At 34.6% G+C, this 20,390-nt stretch overlaps 1 protein-coding gene across 4 annotated transcripts in view; it reads left to right on the forward strand.

Annotated features, from left to right (window-relative positions):
* PAPOLA (poly(A) polymerase alpha) overlaps positions 1 to 20,390 on the forward strand; it is a 57,499-nt gene that overhangs the window by 16,292 nt on the left and 20,817 nt on the right. For all 4 annotated transcript variants that reach the window (XM_030883417.2, XM_030883421.2, XM_030883426.2 and 1 more), the window contains exons 4-14: positions 3,552 to 3,633; positions 5,276 to 5,385; positions 5,842 to 5,895; positions 9,525 to 9,636; positions 10,340 to 10,429; positions 10,520 to 10,658; positions 12,164 to 12,236; positions 13,560 to 13,680; positions 14,638 to 14,722; positions 19,294 to 19,347; positions 19,886 to 20,005. In XM_030883417.2, coding sequence (XP_030739277.1) covers positions 3,552 to 3,633; positions 5,276 to 5,385; positions 5,842 to 5,895; positions 9,525 to 9,636; positions 10,340 to 10,429; positions 10,520 to 10,658; positions 12,164 to 12,236; positions 13,560 to 13,680; positions 14,638 to 14,722; positions 19,294 to 19,347; positions 19,886 to 20,005 — 1,040 coding nt within the window. The remainder of the gene's footprint in view (positions 1 to 3,551; positions 3,634 to 5,275; positions 5,386 to 5,841; positions 5,896 to 9,524; positions 9,637 to 10,339; positions 10,430 to 10,519; positions 10,659 to 12,163; positions 12,237 to 13,559; positions 13,681 to 14,637; positions 14,723 to 19,293; positions 19,348 to 19,885; positions 20,006 to 20,390) is intronic.

Genomic DNA, 20,390 nt, shown 5'->3' on the forward strand with positions numbered 1-20,390 from the left:
AATATCATACAACTGTTGAATCCATGAATAGGCTTCTGGTAAAGGAAATGTAGTTTTTTGTGGTTTTTTTGAATTTTATTTTATTTATTTTTTTATACAGCAGGTTCTTATTAGTTATGTATTTTATACTTATTAGTGTATATATGTCAATCCCAATCTCCCAATTCACCCCCACCCCAGCCACTTTCTCCCCTTGGTGTCCATATGTTTGTTCTCTGGAAATGTATTCGTAAAGTTGTGTTTAGAAGCCATTTTTTAAAAACTCTGTAAATAGTGGTCATTTTTCCAGGATAGTACAAAATGCATATTTAGTCTATAATACAGCTGAAAAATTGATAGAGAACCAGAGGTAGAAGAAAACCTGAGAGAAGGTATCAAGGTAGGAGAAAACCAAAGGTAGAAGAAAACCTGAGAGAAGGTATCAAGGTAGAAGAAAAGTAAGTTAAAGTCTTCTGGCTTTAGTCAAATTTATAATACTGTTTTCTTAAAGCAGTGTATATATATTTCAAAGCAACTGATTAAAACTTCAGCAGCCAGAATATTCTAAACTGGGGACTCCATGTATACTACATGTTTGTCATTGATAGAATTTTGATAAAAATGATATTTTGAAAAGGATTTCTTTTTGAGCTGAGCAAAGGATGTCCAGGTTTAAGTATTTTTACTCATTTATTGAACTTAGTGATTCTTTAATCTTGCATAGGAAACACAGCTTTGTTTTTAATGGCTTTTTCTTAGACATTTAAGTTGAAAACTGTTAAAAGGCCAGAACTTAGATTTATTTAATGTGAAACGAGTACTGTCTCATTGATAGTTTTGTTTCAGTAATTGAGTGCCTGGTTAGTTTCTTTAACCGGTAATTCTATTTTTAATAATTAATTAATTAATTGGCTGTGTTGGGTCTTTGTTGCTGCGTGTGGGTTTTCTGTAGTTGCGGCGAGCGGGGGCTACTCTTCCTTGCGGTGCGTGGGCTTCTCATTGCGGTGGCTTCTCTTGTTGCGGAGCACGGGCTCTAGGTGTGCGGGCTTCAGCAGTTGTGGCTCGCGGACTCCAGAGCGCAGGCTCAGTAGTTGTGGCACACGGGCTTAGTTGCTCCGCGGCATGTGGAATCTTCCTGGACCAGGGCTCGAACCCGTGTCCCCTGCATTGGCAGGCGGATTCGTAACCTCTGCGCCACCAAGGAAGCCCTATCTGGTAACTCTTGATACAGTTCTTCCTGCTGGTTTTCTTGAGGGTAAGAAAAATTATTTGGATTAATGAAATTAATGCTCATTCCTAATCAAATTTGTCAGTGTTCTTTTCTCTGTAGCCTAACTCTGGAGGTAGTAAATTGGTTAGAGAGTGGGACTTTAGGGGCTTTACAAGTTTGATCTTTTTTTTTTTTTTTTTTTGCGGTACGCGGGCCTCTCACTGCTGTGGCCTCTCCCGTTGCGGAGCACAGGCTCCAGACGTGCAGGCTCAGCGGCCATGGCTCACGGGCCCAGCCGTTCCGCGGCATGCGGGATCCTCCCGGACTGGGGCACGAACCCGTGTCCCCTGAATCGGCAGGCGGACTCTCAACCACTGCGCCACCAGAGAAGCCCTACAAGTTTGATCTTTCATATCTGTTTTCCTAGGGAGAATTTCTTCCTCAGCTGCTTGGTTTTAAGACCTGATACAGGATGTCTTGATGTTGACACTATTGATATTTTGGGACCACGTATTTTTTTCATTTCTGGCCACGCCGCGCGGCTTGTGGGATCTTAAGTTCCCCTGACCAGGGAATTGAACCCGCGTCCTCTGCAGTGAAAGTGTGGAGTCCTAACCACTGGACCACCAGGGAATTCCTCACATATTTCTTTTTTAGGGACTGTCCTGGAAGCTGTTAAGCAGCACTCTTCCAACTAGATGCACTGCCTGTCTGCTCTCCCCAGATTGTGACAACCAAAAATATCTCCAGTTAAATCAGTAGCAAACCACTGATTTTTCTGGGGGTGGCATGTGGGATCTTAGTTCCCTGACCAGGGATTGAACCCGCACCCCCTACAGTGGAAGCATGGAATCTTAACCACTGCACCACCAGGAAAGTCCTAAGAACCACTGGTTTTTGATGTATAGTTACAATTAATTTATAATATTTTGGGGAAAATTTATATACAATATGAATTTTATTTAAGTTGTTTGATTTGTTTGCCATCTAATATCCTGAGACTTAAAAAAGATTTGCAATTGAAAAGTTCTTCTGTGATGTTAATTAATAAATCTTAATTTCTGGATTACAACTGTAATAGCTATAAACATACTAATGTCTAATACAGTAGCCACCAGCCACACTCGGCCATTTCAGTTTAAATTAACTAAAATTAAACATTCAGCTCCTCAGCCACCCTAGCTACATTTCAAGTGGTAGTGAAATATAGCTAGTGCCTACTGTATTGGACAGTTCTCCTGGAGAGCGCTTATCCGAAAGATTTGTATTTTACTAGAGATGTCCACAGAACATTGTTCTCAGGTAGTTTTTTCCTGTCTTCCTTTGTAGGCATATTTCTGTACACACCTTGCTGGCTTAACTTAAATAACCAAGCCAGCTGTACAGGTGGTTTCTAAAATATCTAAACATAGGAAGAGATGGTGGCGTCTCCTTTTAAAAATGTAATGGCACACATGTAGATTGCCTGTTTCTATAAGTGATGATTACGTGTGCCCTTAAAAACAAGGGAGTCCCCTGAGCCTTTTACAATTTATTTTTAGGGTTGTTGGAATATGAAGTAACAATTTATGTCACTTTGGGAGGTGGTGGGGAAGAGTGGTCTCTTTTATGTTCTGCTACTGAGTAAGACTTTACTGAGGAATTAGAAAGTAAAGAGAAACATTGATCTAGCACACATTAAGATTTGGTGGTTTTTTTTTTGTGGACAGACATTATCCTTACCACCAAGGGTGGTTAAACGTATTCTCCATAGTACTTTATAGTCATACCAGGGTCAGAAAGATGATTTCTAAGTGCTTTCCTTTCTCCTCATTCCTGGTGTTTTTACTCTAAGAAATCATCAATAAGTTTAGTTCTGCTCAAAATCATCCCACTAAAGCCTACTAAACTATTAAACGTAGCCTTATTGGCCTTAAAGTCACTTTAGATACAGTAAAATTATAGTCTAATGTACTGCGACATATTTGGTATAATCACTGAATACAGTCTTTTAAGCAATCAGAATGTGTTTTTGTTATATTCTAACATTCATGATTTATGCAGCACCTTATCATGAATAAAATTTCTGATTCTAACATTGCTTCTGTGGAATCACATGATTTCCTCTACCACAGTCTTTGTAGCAGTTTCCAAAAATGTGGCAAAATTCTAACACTAATTGAAAGTTGAAAATTGCTTAAATTTCAAGTTAGGTTGATCTATGAAGGCCTGGTATTTTGTAGAGCTTATAGTTTGTTTACCCTCTGTATAAATTTGCATAGAAATCTTACTTGGTTTTTTTTTTTTTAAAATGTAGTGTTATTTGAAATAGTTACCTTTGTGCTCCACTGGCAAAATAACTATTTTTTGTTTGCTTCAACAGAATCTTCCACAATCTGTAATTGAAAATGTTGGTGGAAAAATATTTACATTTGGATCTTATAGATTAGGAGTACATACAAAAGGTAAATATTGTTTATATTGTTTTAATTATCTTGAGAAGGAATACTTCTTTAATTTTTTAAAAATTACAATGACACATCCATCTCAGTTACTTGCAGTGTATTATACAGCTTAGGTTTGCATGGAAGAGATGACTTCAGGGAGCCTAAATTTGGTAAAAGAAGAAAGATATAAAATGATACCTTTCATACCTGTGCCCTCCAGTGCAGTATTAAGTAAAATAAAAAATTCAGTTTCTCAGTAGTAGTAGCCACATTTTCATTGTTAAATAATCACATATGGTTAGTGGCTACCGTACTGGAAAGTGCGCATGAAGTACACTTTTCCCCTTGGGGAGTCATTTTGGACAGTGCTGCTCTGTATATCATTTCCGCTACCTGAAGAATATCAGAAGAAAATGATATTAAAATAATGATATCTTCTTCTGGAAATCAGAAGAAAAATGAATTAAAGCTTGAAAAAAATCTGTATTATAGTCGTGAAATATAGTTAAGGAAAAAACAAACCAAAAAAATGTGTATCTGCAACACAGTAACAATCACTAATAATACTTTCTTAGTTACATTTGTAGTTTTTCTCCCCTGTGTAAATAAATATACAATAAGAATGTTATCATGGCAGAGAATATTATTGAACTCTTTCTTTTTTACTGAGCATAGTTAGTAATCTTTTGGTCTTCATAATCTTATTTATTCTTATGTAACAAATAGAGGAGTCTGAGACTTAAAAAGGCAATACAGCTTGAACAGTTGCTCCCAGCCATCTCCTGGCAGAGCTAGGATTCTAACTCTGGCAGTCTGAGGCTGTACTCTTCAACCATTAGCCACTAGCCTCTGTTAAAAGTATCTGCCAGTCTCTGGTTCTCTCTGTTGTGGCATTATTCCTTCTCCCCATCTCCCACTACTCTGTGCTGGAAGTAGTACATTTGCTTTTGATGTGTCCTGTGAACTGTATGCCCTTCTCCCCCTTCATGAATATGCCAGATAAACAGCCTTCAGAGTTAGTGCCTCAGGTATTGAGTCTTTTAGGAAAATGATTATGTTGACCAGATTCCATATTGATCTCTTCTTTTTATGATCCCAGTTATTGATTTTAATCATCTTTTTTGTGCTCTCCCTATGTACTCAGTGCTGGCCTCCTATCAAGCACTAAATTAATAACAACTGTTCTTACCATGGTCTGCCTCTTTGGATTCTTGCCATTGGTCCTTCTTGAAGTGCATAGGTCCCATTTAGGTGCAGGTAGGAGCCTGGAAGCACCAGTCACAATGTATAAATGATAACTGTATTTTTTTGTTTCACTAATGAACATGGCTGTGACTAAGGACACCAAGATGTTGGGTGTATTCTTGCATAATTGCCTCTCTTACCATAAGAGTTCCTATCTGAGTCACCTTCCTTTGACTCCCAGTTCACCTGGGCCACTACAAATAGAAGATGCTGCAGGAAAAAGTATATCCCATCGATTAGGGTCATGTTTTTCTTATACTGACAGGTAATTTTATTTTTAAGGAGAGGGGTGCATTTAGAGGCTCATCAGTGTAACATTAACAGGTTTTCAACATCAAATACTGCCATGATAAGATGCAAAATAATTTTCTTGTAATGGTAACTAGTGGTTGATGGGCTTAATTTTTTTTTTTAGGTGCCGATATTGATGCGTTGTGTGTTGCACCAAGACATGTTGATCGAAGTGACTTTTTCACCTCGTTCTATGATAAGTTGAAATTACAGGAAGAAGTAAAAGATTTAAGAGTGCGTAAATGTTCAGAGTGGAAGGGGAGGAGTTATAAAAATCAGTTTAGTCAATTGAGTGAGTTTTATGGTATAGCCATTAATTTATTGAACTCTTGCAATTTGCCAGACCCTTTTAAGCTTAATGTGTATGCTTGCATTTTATTCTTTACAGCAGTCTAAAATCATAAATCTGTAATCTCATGTACAGAGTAGGAAGTGAGGCAAACAAAGTAAATATTAAGCAACTTGGCCACCGTCACATATCCGAGTGGCAGAGATCAAGAATTTGAACCTAGGCTTGTGCGACTTAGGATTCTCGAGTCTTAAACCTGTTTACTGAGAACCTAGTCTGTGTCAGGTGTTGTGGTAAATTATGTTTAAGCTATGTCAGTACTGCATTCATTTAAGAGCACTAAAGCTAGTGTAGCCCTAAGGTATACTTTCAGAGACACTGATTTTTAAATTTTCCCACAGGCTGTTGAAGAGGCATTTGTACCAGTTATCAAACTGTGTTTTGATGGGATAGAGGTAAGGTTCAAATAAACAGTTCTTACTGTGTGTTATTTTGATAGGTGTAGGTTAAAAATTTGATTTATTTCAAAGGTTTATAATTGGTGAGTTGGTATGATATTAATACGAATTAAGTTTTTTTTGAAATGGAAGTGACAGCCTATTCTTTGTAGTCTCTTTTAAAAAAGAGCCTAGTGAAACCAGGAGTTAAAATATAGACAGAAATGTACTGACTGTGAAGTGGCTGCTACAGAACAGCTTAATTGATAGTTTTTCCATAGGCAGATTTTATATGCTTTTAGTCTCCTTAAGGTAATATAACTATATTTTTGCAAGTGGAACTTTGGCTTCATTTAAATTAAATATTTAAGAGTTGAGAGAAAATTGTGACCTGATGTCATGTATGCTGAAATATTTTCTGATAGGGAAGGATATATGAGCTCAGATTCTTTTTTTTAAATTTATTTATAAATTTATTTATTTATTTATTTGTTTTTATTTTTGGCTGCTTTGGGTCTTTGTTGCTGCGCGCGGGCTTTCTCTAGTTGTGGCAAGCAGGGGCTACTCTTCGTTGCGGTGCAGTGGCTTCTCTTGTTGTGGAGCACGGGCTCCACATGCAGGCTTTAGTAGTTGTGGCATACAGGCTCAGTAGTTGGGGCATGCGGGCCCAGTAGTTGTGGCACACGGACTTAGTTGCTCTGCGGCATGTGGGATCTTCCCGGACGAGGGGCTTGAACCCGTGTCCCCTGCATTGGCAGGCGGATTCTTTTTTTTGGCAGGCTGATTCTTAACCACTATGCCACCACCAGGGAAGCTCTGAGTTCAGGTTCTTGAGATGATGTGCAGTTCTCTTTGATGTTTTCAATGTGTGTAATGAAAGTAGTTGTAACAAAGCTGACCCTGAAGCAACTTTAGTTATTTATGTTACTTCTGCCATACATAATGGTGCTGGAAAGTCACTCATAGTAATAATGACGGTTATAAAATTTCAGAAATGGAAGAATAATACTTCATTGTTCTGCAAAAAAAAGTGGTTTCTATAATTGTTGCATAAGGTGCCCAACTCTATCTTGTATGAAATATGAGTAATCTTAATAAGTAGACATAAAATGTTAAATTTAGTAAAGGATTATCAAGTTCAGGCAGCTTTGATTTACTGTCAGTGTTTAAATAAATATAAAACAACCATAATGTAGGTGATGCCTTTTTTTCCCGAAAAGAACATTAACCAACAAAGGGGAGATTTTTTGGGGTAGAGAACCAACTCAATTGTGTAAACTTTTCAGGATGGAGATAAAAGTCAAATGGTTACTAGAAATACTTAATGTGCTTGTTATTACTGAGTTGCTTTTTGAGTTACCTGGGTTTTTTTTTTTTTTTTTTTTTCCTGTGAGCATATAGTCTTTATTTCTGTCTAAATTAGGAGCGATGCTGGATTTTGGAATGTGTATCATTGGAAAATTTAGGCTATACCACAGGTACTTATTTGTGTAAATGTACAATCTTTTCCTGTCTTGTAGGTGCACGTTTAAATGATTTTTCACAGCAAGCTCTTAAAATACAGATTTTTTTTAACGTCTTTATTGGAGTATAATTGCTTTACAATGGTGTGTTAGTTTCTGCTGTATAACAAAGTGAGTCAGCTATACATATACATATATCCCCCTATCTCCTCCCTCTTGTGTCTCCCTCCCACCCTCCCTATCCCACCCCTCTAGGTGGTCACAAAGCACCCAGTTGATCTCCCTGTGCTATGCGGCTCCTTCCCACTAGATATCTGTTTTACATTTGGTAGTGTATATATGTCCATGCCACTCTCTCACTTCGTCTCAGGTTACCCTTCCCCCTCCAGGTATCCTCAAGTTCATTCTCTACGTCTGCGTCTTTGTTCCTATCCTGCCCCTAGGTTCTTCAGAACCTTTTTTTCCCCATATATATGTGTTAGCATACAGTGTTTTTCTCTCTCTGACTTACTTCACTCTGTATGACAGACTCTAGGTCCATCCGCCTCGCTACAAATAACTCAATTTCATTTCTTTTTATGGCTGAGTAATATTCCATTGTACATATGTGCCACATCTTCTTTATCCATTCATCCGTTGATGGACACTTAGGTTGCTTCCATGTCCTGGCTATCGTGAATAGAGCTGCAATGAACATTTTGGTACATGACTCTTTTTGAATTATGGTTTTCTCAGGGTGTATGCCCAGTAGTGGGATTGCTGGGTCATATGGTAGTTCTATTTTTAGTTTTTTAAGGAACCTCCATACTGTTCTCCATAGTGGCTGTACTGATTTACCTTCCCACCAATGGTGTAGGAGGGTTCCCTTTTCTCCACACCCTCTCCAGCATTTATTGTTTGTAGATTTGTTGATGATGGCCATTCTGACCAGTGTGAGGTGATATCTCATTGTGGTTTTGATTTCCCTTTTTCTAATGATTAGTGATCTGTATATCTTCTTTGGAGAAATGTCTGTTTAGGTCTTCTGCCCGTTTTTGGATTGGGTTGTTTGTTTTTTTGATATTGAGCTGCATGAGCTGCTTGTATATTTTGGAGATTAATCCTTTGTCAGTTGCTTCATTTGCAAATATTTTCTCCCATTCTGAGGGTTGTCTTTTCATCTTGTTTATGGTTTCCTTTGCTGTGCAAAAGCCTTTAAGTCTCATTAGGTCCCATTTGTTTATTTTTGTTTTTGTTTCCATTTCTCTAGGAGGTGGGTCAAAAAGGATCTTGCTGTGATTTATGTCATAGAGTGTTCTGCCTATGCTTTCCTCTAAGAGTTTGATAGTGTCTGGCCTTACATTTAGGTCTTTAATCCATTTTGAGTTTATTTTTGTGTATGGTGTTAGGGAGTGTTCTAATTTCATTCTTTTACATGTAGCTGTACAGTTTTTTTTATATTGAGCTGCATGAGCTGCTTGTATATTTTATTTATATTTTATTAATCCTTTGTCAGTTGCTTCGTTTGCAAATATAAAATACTGATTTCTAAAGTGATCTTATAAAAGGCTTGTTTCTCTAGCAGCATTCAAAGGTTGGAACCATGAAATCAGACCCTCAGGAATAATTACCGAATGTGTGCCAAATTTCTTTTGCCCCCAGCCTTTCCTTGAAAAAAAGGAAAAAAACAATTTTGTCAGTTGCATTCTATAAGTCTTTAAAATTAGCCAGTTTTTGTTTTGTTTCTATTTAGTCAAAACTAAGTTGGAGAAACAGACTGGAATATTATAGATACATAAGTTCTTAAATATAAGAAGTTCCCTTTTTACTGACAGGTATATTTGGGCTACATGTAACTATATTGGCCTTATATTTGAGCACCTTTTAGGATATAATTCACAGTTCATATAGGTGGAGAACTAAACAGTTAGTTTTAAATAATCCAGTATATCTGCATTTAGCAAACTTAGTATGATTAAAATGACAAGTAGCTATTTATACAAGTTCTGTTTATTTAGTATTACCATGTTTTAACATCTGGTTAAAATACCTGTGGTAAGAATTTTGTTTGAACTTTTGGAGGTGTTGTCATGTTAACAGCTGATGAGAAGATCCTGGTCTTAAGGAGTTAATAGTGTTTTCTTTTTTAAAGAAATGCCTTAAAAATAGGCAGACATGGAATGTTTTGTTTTGTTTTTGTTTTAGATTGATATTTTGTTTGCAAGATTAGCACTGCAGACTATTCCAGAAGACTTGGACTTAAGAGATGACAGTCTGCTTAAAAATTTAGATATAAGATGCATAAGAAGTCTTAACGGTATGTAAAAACCTACTTCCTTTTGCATAGTAGCAGTTTTGGTCAAATATGAAATAGTTTTTAACTCAAGCTTCATAATGAAGCTTTTAATGGCCATATTGTTTATCCATAGTGAGTCAAATAAAATGAACTTTTTGCTTAATAGTTAGACTGCAGTGGAGCATTTAGTAATTTGTTAAATCATTGGTATCTTGCATTATTATTTCTTTTCTTCCTGGGATGTTTAAATACTGTCTGACGTTTGTACTCTATTGCTAGTGGCTCAGGTTTCACCTTGTAACTCTATTAATTTTGATCCTGATAACCTTTGTAACATTTTCAACTGTTGTGCTTTTAAAAGGGTTACATTTGAACACTTATTTTAGCATTGTTTTGTTAATATGCTCTTGAAGAACAATTCCTGGAAACTTAAATGGATCAAGCCCTATTCACCATCTCTGAACTGGAGCACATTTTAATTATGGGTTGAAAGTTTTTGAAATAAAGCAGATTACAGTTCAGATTATTTGGTTTTAGAGTAGTGTTTGTGATAGAAGGTAAAAGTTTTATATTTTTTATTTGCCTCTTTATTAACATTACTGATTTTACAAAGTAAATTTTTATTTAATTTGACATTAGTCTCAGAAAATTTAAAAGAAATATTATCATTAAACTTCTGATAATTTAATGTTCTGTTTTTTTTTTCTTTACTCCTATTAATCAGGTTGCAGGGTAACCGATGAAATTTTACATCTAGTACCAAACATTGACAACTTCAGGTTAACCCTGAGAGCTATCAAACTGTGGGCCAAACGTGAGTTCCGAATTTGTTGGCTAGCTTATTAAAAATGTTTAAGCTTTTGTTCAACACTAACTTTTCTTTTTGCTTTTCCCTTATCAACAGGCCACAACATCTATTCCAATATATTAGGTTTCCTCGGTGGTGTTTCCTGGGCTATGCTAGTAGCAAGAACTTGCCAGCTTTATCCAAATGCAATAGCATCAACTCTTGTACATAAATTTTTCTTGGTATTTTCTAAATGGTATGTGTTTAGATTATATTAAAATAAAATTGATTGTAGACACTGAAGTTTAGTCTTATTTCTATGACATTTCTACAGCTGGTCTCAGATTCAAATTTTAGTTCATGATGTAGCAGTATAGGTAGCCTTGGGGAGATCATGTTGTGTATAAAATGGCAAACCTAATTTCCATTCCTTTTCCCTAGCTTTCCCAGGATAGCAAGGCAGGTGCTGTTTGTACTTCCATGCGTAAACTTACTCTCTAAATAAACTGAATTTTAGCTATAATGTCTGCTAAAATCCAATGAGTTTGTAGGTTGGGATATCAGTTACTTTGGATAAAGCTTTATATATATACCACCTCTTTTAATTTACTCTTTGAATTCTTCTAGATCTATAGACCATTAATTTCCTGTGGTTGTTTTTTGCTTTCAGCTGCCCATTTATCTTTGGTAGAATGTTAAGGATGTAAATGTATATAAAGCTTTTAAAGATAACTGTAAGTGCTTAGAAAGCAATTGAGCATCCCTTTGAGATTAGTCATTAACCCAGGAGAGATTTTTTTTTAATGCTCTCCTTCATTTCAGCCTGGTCACATTTGTCAACCATTATTTCTTTTAAGTAATATAAAAGATTGCTATTTCACATTAGTTGCTTTGGCCCAAAAGGTTAGAGTTCTTGGTTTTTAATCAAATTGATCTGAAAGATTTGTCTTCCCTATTTGTGCCAACCTCTGTACCTCCTCCCTCTGAAAAAAGAGTTTTAGTTATTTTATAAAAATTAGAGTTATTGGAGACAATTTATAATTTAGAACTGTGCCACACTTTTCAATACACATTCTGTAATTATGGATTTGATAGCACTTAATTATATATAACCAGGTTTGATGAGAAAAATGTCAGAATTTCTCTTAATGCTACACATACATGGCAAATAATATATTTAAGAAGCTAACCTTGATACTAAAGATGGCAAATGTTTTCCAGTTTTTAATCTCTTCTATAAAGGACTGAAGTAGCTAACTCACAAAACATATCTTGAAAACAGTGTGTTCACATCATTACACATATTCACATTAATAACCTTTGTCATGAGATAGAGAAAAATTTTCCTAATCAATTTTTATAATTATTCATGCTCCTTTGCCTATAATGAATTAAAGACAGGATCTTTGTCTTTTCAAGGGAGATTTTATCCTGTTCAAGTTTGCGGTGAACACATCAGATGTCTCGGAATAGTACTTTTAAATTTGAATAGTGCTTTATCAGTTCTTCTCTGCGAGGCAGAGAAGATATTTGACTTCAGTCTGAGAAAGCTACCAAATGGTTTAAGTTACTTTCATAGAGGAAATGTAATTCAAGTAGTCTAACGTCGACAGAAAGGAATAAAGGAATAAAAGATTATATATACCAAGAGTGCAAAATGAATGAAGAAGGATCACATTCACAAATGCTGTATGTTTAACAAAATACGTGTAGATGGTAATATCCAATAGTCTTATCAAGTGCTACAATCTTTTTAAACAGGGAATGGCCAAATCCAGTCCTATTGAAACAGCCTGAAGAATGCAATCTTAATTTGCCTGTATGGGACCCAAGGGTTAGTGTATTATTTTTTCCCCTACAAATTCACACTGTGCAATAACAAGTAAAAATCATCTGCATAAACTTCAGGGAGACTTCCCATCCTGTTACGTATGAGTGGACATGTTCGTATTACACTTTCTTTTTAATCTCAACTATAATTTTCCTCTGATGTGAGAAGCATAATTATGTACCCTGTAAACTACATTTAATTGTACATAGTTTATAATACCAAGATCACTAATTTTAATTTATTCTATATAGAACTACCTTGTAAGTCAAAGTTGTGTGGGCATTTGTGCTTAAAAGAAAAAATAAAAGGATACTAAAAATCCCTGTATTTTTTTTTGTTTGATCTAAATATTCTGTTAAAATTGGGTTATTGTAGGAAAACTGTTGCTTAATGTTTAACCGTGGCAGATAACTTCTAAGCAATATCACTTTAATTACTGTGATGTAATTGTAAAAATTGGTTTGGTTAATTCAGATTACAAAAGCATGGTTGGGCTGAAGAGGAGCTTCCATTCTGCTTCTTTGGAAGTTACGACCTTTACTGCTTACTCAGTTTAAATGTTTTACATGCACTTTATTAATTGATAAAATAAATTTAGGTTTGAATAAGGCTTTCTAGGTTTATAAAATTCTATTTTTCTACATTAATTTGCTATTTTATTACAACATCAAAAATTTTGTCAGTTTTAAGCTTTGTTAATGACATCAAGCTGTGAATTTTTAAGTTTTCCGAACCTCAAGACATTTAATTTTGTAGGGATGTGAATTTACAGTTTCCTCTGTGGAAATATGCCACTTTTATCATTAGTATACAGATTAAAATTAATAGTTATTAATCATTTCATTATACCTTAAAATGATACCAACATGGATAAAGTAGTTTTACCATGTGTTAATAAGCTTCTACTCCTGATAAATTAAGGGTATATTAAAAACTAAGTTTAAAATTCGTTTTACACAGAACATACTATGACATTTCTCAAAAGTGTAATTGTGTGTACATCCCTATTTCTGTTGTAGAAAAAAGAAAAACTAAACATCAGTAGATGCCCAATTAGAACCTTTTTTTGCTTGACAGGCACACTATTTCTAGTAAGATTGCCAAAACAGTCATGCCCAAATGATTGAAACAAAACATTAGACCAAATCACAGATTCTGTAAAGAATTCCTGTAAAAACAGTGTCTCTTTACATGGTTTTTCTTTCTCAACTCCAGCTGTGAAATGAAATAAAATTTAATCATTGGTTCAGTTTAACAAGGGGTAAAAAGTCCAAGTATCTGTTGCATATGTACTTGAAGAAACTGATTGGCTGTTGTTGTATGTAGGTAAACCCCAGTGATAGGTACCATCTTATGCCTATAATTACACCAGCATACCCACAACAGAACTCCACGTACAATGTGTCCGTTTCAACACGGATGGTCATGGTTGAGGAGTTTAAACAAGGTAAGTGTTTATCCTTATGCTCTCCTTTATACACAAAGGATTTACATACCATTGTATACCCCGTAGTCGGGTATTCAATTAAATTGGAGAAAGCATTCACCGAAGTGGATTTTGGTGTTTATTTATTGATTACAGATTATATTTGAAAATTAACTTGGAAAACTCAGTTTAATTTCTTTTAAGCAATTTATATTTGATTATATATTGGAAGATTAACCAAAATTGAAAATTGTATCCTTAGCTGGGCCTTTATGGTTTAGTTCCATACTATTGCCATGTGAAATTTTAAATGATGTCATAGTTTCTCTCTAGTGGGTGACATGAGAGGCTTTTAGCAGGCAGTATACTTGAAAAGAGCTTTGAGCAGGATTTTGACCAAACTGCCTACTGTTTTGGAATAACCTCTAAACTTCTGAATCCCAGTAGTACTGCTAATTTGAAGGAGTAGCTATTGCTAAATGGTCTTTAAGGGGAGTAGCTAGAACTGGATTGTTTAATTTGACACAAGTCAAGGAAATAGAATCAGCTGTATGACTGCCAGCGTCAAACTCAGAAGTGTAAAGTTCTTTTCTGTAGTCTACAGGGGCTCTTCATGGGAAGATGTCGCTATCCTTTTATGGGAAACTTGTTTTTTAGAAAGGCAGGAAGCAAAGCTTATGGGAAAGTTTTCTTTCTTGGGTAACTCCAGTGCTTCAGTTTTAGGAGAGAGTCATTCTATGAGCATGGCATTTTAGAGTATTGGCAATTTGCCAGAAAACTGGATCTGAAAGGAACCCTCCAGGTTTTTTGAAAAGAGTGTATGTAAGAATCTGTATGCTCTAGAGTCATAGACTAAACTTGCTATGTTAAAATTATGATTTTAGGAATATAGTGAATGCATGTGGTATATTTAAGATCTTTAAAATTATAGATTCTTAGACTGAAGCATGCAAACATTTTAATATGTTTTTAATTTAGGTCTTGCTATCACAGATGAAATTTTGCTGAGTAAGGCAGAGTGGTCCAAACTTTTTGAAGCTCCAAACTTCTTTCAAAAGTACAAGTATGTATTTTAAGGCATGTCGGACATGTTGCTCTCTTAAGTAATGGTTTAATGGTAGCATACGTGACATCTCTTTTTGCTAGACTAATGTAGTCTTGAATTTTCCTTTAAACATCTTCTATACAAGTTTTCTTCCTGTCACAAAGGGCATACTGTTTTTAGTAAACCCCTTATTATTTCTTTATCAAGGTAAAGTGTAGTCCATACAGTTTTGCTGCCTGATGTAACCGAATTTCTACACTTGTAGCAACATCAGTTCTGAAGGCTTGTTAGTCATCCCCAAAACTCTAAATCTGTATACCTTGGCAAAGGAGTGAACTGTTAAAATCTGTAGTTAATGGTGTCTGTTAAGTAAGTATTTTCAGCCAGTTCTGGAAACTTATTTATCATTAAGATTCTCTATAACATAGGCAAAGCTAATAAAATGTCAGTGTATGTAGTCAGTAAAATGTTTTCAGTAGTTACAGCACATGATTGGCCTACCATTTCCCCCTAATGTTAATAAATCCCCTTCAAATATTTCTACAGATAATTTTCATGGAATCTCAGTGGGTGTAATATTTTTTTACTAATGGTTTTAGTATAATGGTTTAATACCGTAGTACAGGTTAATAGCCTGATTGTGTTGGTTTTGATGAAAACTGTAAGTTATAATAAATCTTACTTTTAAAAAAATGGACTTGCACTTTTATTTGCCCTGAGCTGAAAACTTGCCAAAGTCCCACTTAAAAAAATTTTTTTTCTTTAATGCTTGAAATTTTCCTGACCATTTGATCTTGTGTTGGATTGTGTTTTGTAATAATCTAAGCAAGATTGCTCTATGCTATTTCCCCAATTAAAAACAAGAATGATGACCTTCATGATGTCTCTGTGTTTTGTTTCTGTATCTTTTGCATGAAAAAGCAATAATGGAGCCAGCTTAATTGTTGTGTTCTGGGAGCACTGCATTGTCAGTAAAAATTTAAATAGCATAACATTGAATGTTCTTGTTTATTACTTATTCCCCATAAGTTGTGCTTTTCCATTTGGCAGATAATTTTCCATTGTTTTTTATTTTAACCACTGTTGAGGAAGTACCTTTGAACTTTTAAACTAATAAATACATATTCTGATGCTTTAAAAACTACATCATGAAAGAGTACATGATTACTTGTAAGGAGAATAAAGAAGTTGGTCTCATAGAAAAGTGCCAGCATCTCTTAATCCCCGAGAATCCCAGAGGAAGCTAGATAATTTTTCCTGTCTCACTTTCTTGTAGGAGTAAGAGGTGGGTAGAATGAAGTTCTTCTAAGTACCCACTTAACTGGTTTCTTTCACTTTAAGAAAGACTAGTGTTGAAATTGAAGAAACCTTGATAATGTCATCTATTTGAATAAATTTGTATTAACTAGAACTTGGAAGTTTTTTTTTTTTTTTTTAAAGCTTGCTTAAATCTTTCTTTTGAAACTTTTAGGCTGTCCTTCAGTCTATGCCAAATAGTACATATAAGGTCTTCAGTTGACTGATGAAAAGATTTATAGATTACTGTCTTTACTGAATTCTCTTGAAACAATCAAATTATTTTAGGTTATTAAAAACAACTTTAAACATAATTAGATATGAGGATGTAGCAACAAATAGAGGAAATTATATCAGGAAAATTTAAATTTCAGCTGTGACTCCTGCGAAAAAGGATTTGAAAACGTGACAACAATGAGCTAATTTTACCTATACCAAATTCTACTTATGTTTTTAACTTATTTCAAAAATTTTTCCTGTTAAAGAATTAGTGATTGCTATGATTATACTCAAGTATTCCCAGATTTGAATTTTTCTTTTAACATATGAATTACCCCAAAGATTAGCTGTACAACTGAACTGAAATCCTTAGTTTTGCCTTGAGTCAGAGTTGGTTAAGCTTATTTCAAGTATATCCTGAAAGTATTGTGTTTGTTATGTGAAATATTTTAAGTCATATAGTATACCTGCCTGCCTTTCTTGGAAGGGAAGAATCCGTGAAGGAAATTTCAGTTGTCTTAGAAAGCAGACCGTGTTTCAGAAGATATCAGTGTTCTTGTGAAGAAGGGAGAACACTGCCTTGTGAAATTTTATAGTTCTAAAAAAATATTTTTCATGTTTTACCTTTAATATATTCAAGCTCACATAAGTAAGTAACCAGAAGTGAAATAAATCATTATTGACGTAGGAAATGCGAATACTTATTTCAGATGTTCCATTTCCTTAGGAAACGAGGAAGCAAAGGTATTAGGGAAAAAAGCCAAATGTTCTCAGGAATAGGATTAATAATTTATAATTTCAAGGAGTATGTATGTATAGAATAATTTAACCTCATAATGTTTTAAAGGCTTTAAAAATAGTGAACTGTAATTCTTGGACCTGAGTTACTTGAAGATGGAATTGCAAGGATTTTTGTCTAAGATAATTAGATTTTCGGTGCACATATCTGAGCTGTTACCTACCCAGGGAAAAATATTAATGTGATGAAATGGCCAGGAAACCTACTTACAAAATGCTTTTTTGGAGTAAATATTTGTGAGGTAATAATAGCAACTAAATTAAGTGTTTTTAGAAGCTTTTAAAGAGGTTTTAATTCAACTGTGGTACATTTTTATAGTTAAATTTTTTTTATTGGAAACTGATAATCTTTAAATTTTGGGGAAAGTTAATCATTATTTAATTGGCTTCAGTGTTTCATGAAGGCATTTGAGTACCTGAAGCATGATAGTGGCACTGTAAAGTAGGGGATGGCGTTTTTTGGAGCAGCAACAAAATAGTCTAAATTTAGACCTATTTCTGCTTGGTCTCTGTGCTCTGATAGGTAACTTAAGAATTAATGACAGGTTATTTCTATTAAACATGATTACTGTATTTTGTCTCATTTCACATTTGCTTAAATTTGGCTGAGTGAAGGACATTTGACTTCACATACATACTTGCTAAACTGTTTAAAACTTTGAGCTTTATTTAAACAGGTGCCTTTATCATAAACGATGTGCAGAGTAGACACCCCCCCCTTCCCACTGGATTTCAGTAAGAACCAAAGTTGAACTCTAAGCTTTAAAACTTTAAACTTTGAATTACCAACAAGATTATGTTCAAATGGATTTTATATTTTGCATAAGTAGAGAACATTATATATCATTTAAGTTTTTGTTCACGACTCAGGTGGTCATTAAGAGTATCCATTTCTCTAAAAGAGTGATTTAGAGACTTGAGTATGGTCCTCATATTAGGTGAACCCAGACAGCTTTGCTGTTTTGAGTTTGTGTGTGCATGCCTGCTTTTTATACTTTGTCTTATCCTCTTATAAGTTGTTATACTTTAGTCAGAGTTTTTTCTCCATCCCCTCTCCGCCCCCCCCCCCCTTTAAAATCTGTTGTCCATTTTCAAACTCCCAGGGAACTGGAAATCAGGTTCCTGAGCTTATTAGGATTTTGTTTGATTTATAAGAGAGTTTAGGGCCCCAAGAGCGTTTTCTGTATATGTAAAATGCATGAGCTTTTAGTGCTTTTATTAACTTTTATTTATTTGGGCTGTGTGTGTTCTGTATATTTGGTTTGCTCTAAATAATTGCTGAACAGATTAAACTGGTAAAGGAAACGAAGTATTGGTTGGTCTGTATGGATTTGGACTGCACATTTACTTTTCTGTCTACGTGTTTTCATATTTATGTATATTACCTCTGTTACCTTCAGTTTATAAATACTTGAAGTTAATTTAAAATTCTTAGTCATAATTCTGACTTTTCCACCTACTATCAGTTTGCTTTTTGAGGTAAAGTTTCTGGTGAGAAGTTTGATTTCTATCACTTCTAAAATGGATTTTGTAGAAAAGTATGTTGGATTGGACTTTTTTTTTTAGTCTTACGAAATTCTTCAGTTGTAAATAGTTTGTTTCAAAAAGATTTAAAATAGTCAGTCATGATGGTGTTTTTCTGAAATGAAAACTTGATTTTGCTCTAATTTGAATGGAATTGGATTCTGCATAGAAATCACATTTCTTTGTTGCTCTCACATTAATGATGTCTGCATCTTTGTTATAGAAACTCATACTGTTGCTTGAAAAAAATCATGAGGCCTAACTTAAGTATTCAGTTTAATTTTTGCTACCTTTGAATTAAAAAGCATGATGTGTTTGATACTATTTTTTAAGTTACTGATGTGTGTATATTTAGTGACCCTGTTTTTGTGGCTAAAGCCTTGGTGCTTTATTTCCATCAAAGCAATTTTGCTTTAATAGGTTATATTTTAGTGAGGTAGCTCTTTATAGAAAAAGCACTCCACCAGAATCATTGAACCAAGTTATCAGTTGATATTTAGTCATCGTTTTTGAATTAAGCTTCTTTTTGGGTAATTATTCATAAAATTACTATCTTTTTCAGAAGAATTAAACTTGCCAGTAGTTAGAAACTTGTGGAATTTAGCATTTATGATTTTATGTGCAAACTGAGATTGCAGTTCTCTCTTGCTAAATTGATCTGTAACTGTCAAAAAGCTTATTACATTATGGTGTTAATATCCAGCACAAAGCACTTAAATGAAATAAATAGCATGTTGTCTTTATCTTCAAAGGCATTATATTGTACTTCTAGCAAGTGCACCAACTGAAAAACAACGCCTAGAATGGTGAGTATAAGATTAGATTTTACAAAACAAAAAACAACAAAAACAAAACTTCAGAATGAATCAGATAGCCACAGCACACAGTAGGAGGTGGAAGTCCTTAAAACAGCACATTTGGTTTTGTTCATAAATGGAGCTTTTACTGCTTGTAATGGAAGTGTAGGAATTTGGAGATCCATATGTACAATTGTTTTTATTTGCCTTATAGAGATCCATGTATTATTTCTTAACTGTATATTTAAAGTGCTTTGTTTTAGTTTACTGATTTTTTTCTTTAAATATTTGTGGGGTTGTCTTTTGTAACCTTCCTGGCTTGAAATGTGGCTTGATTCTCTTCTTCCAGCAGTTTTCACTTCATTTTTGGGGTAGAACATAAGGCTTTCATTTTATCTATGGGAGTTTAGACAGTTGAACTGCCCTTATATGTGTGTTTTATGATCTTCATATTACAGCTTTACACAAACATACTTGATTTTCTGCATTTTATTTTATTTTTAAAATTAACCAGAATTTTCATTAATAATGAGTGACATTTGTTCAGGGTGGGCTTGGTGGAATCAAAAATCCGAATCCTGGTTGGAAGTTTGGAGAAGAATGAATTTATTACACTGGCTCATGTGAATCCCCAGTCATTTCCAGCACCCAAAGAAAATCCTGACAAGTAAGCAGTCCTCTAATTTAATCCAGTTTCCTCATCCCCTTTTCAACTTTTGCTCATGGAAGTTTTATAGGCAATTTTTATTAACTCAAGTTACTATTCTGTTGATTACATATGAGTCAGACCAAGTTGAAATTTATGGTTTAGGGTTTCCTGATCAGAAACACTGAAGAGAAACACTGTTTTTTTGCAAAAAATCACCCCTGTAATAAGTTGTAATGATGAGGTGCCTATTAACTAATTTGAGTTCAGATTCTGTAGGTCTGCACTTTAGCATTTCTGAACACACGTCCCCTTTTTTGTAGAGTGGTTTTCAGGATAGCTGCTATATCAAACATCGATCTTTGCTTTTTATCTTAATTTTTTGAAAAAGAAAACATGCTTTGAT

Source organism: Globicephala melas, chromosome 2, assembly GCF_963455315.2.
Source record: "Globicephala melas chromosome 2, mGloMel1.2, whole genome shotgun sequence".
In the NCBI taxonomy this organism is placed as follows: Eukaryota; Metazoa; Chordata; class Mammalia; order Artiodactyla; family Delphinidae; genus Globicephala; species Globicephala melas.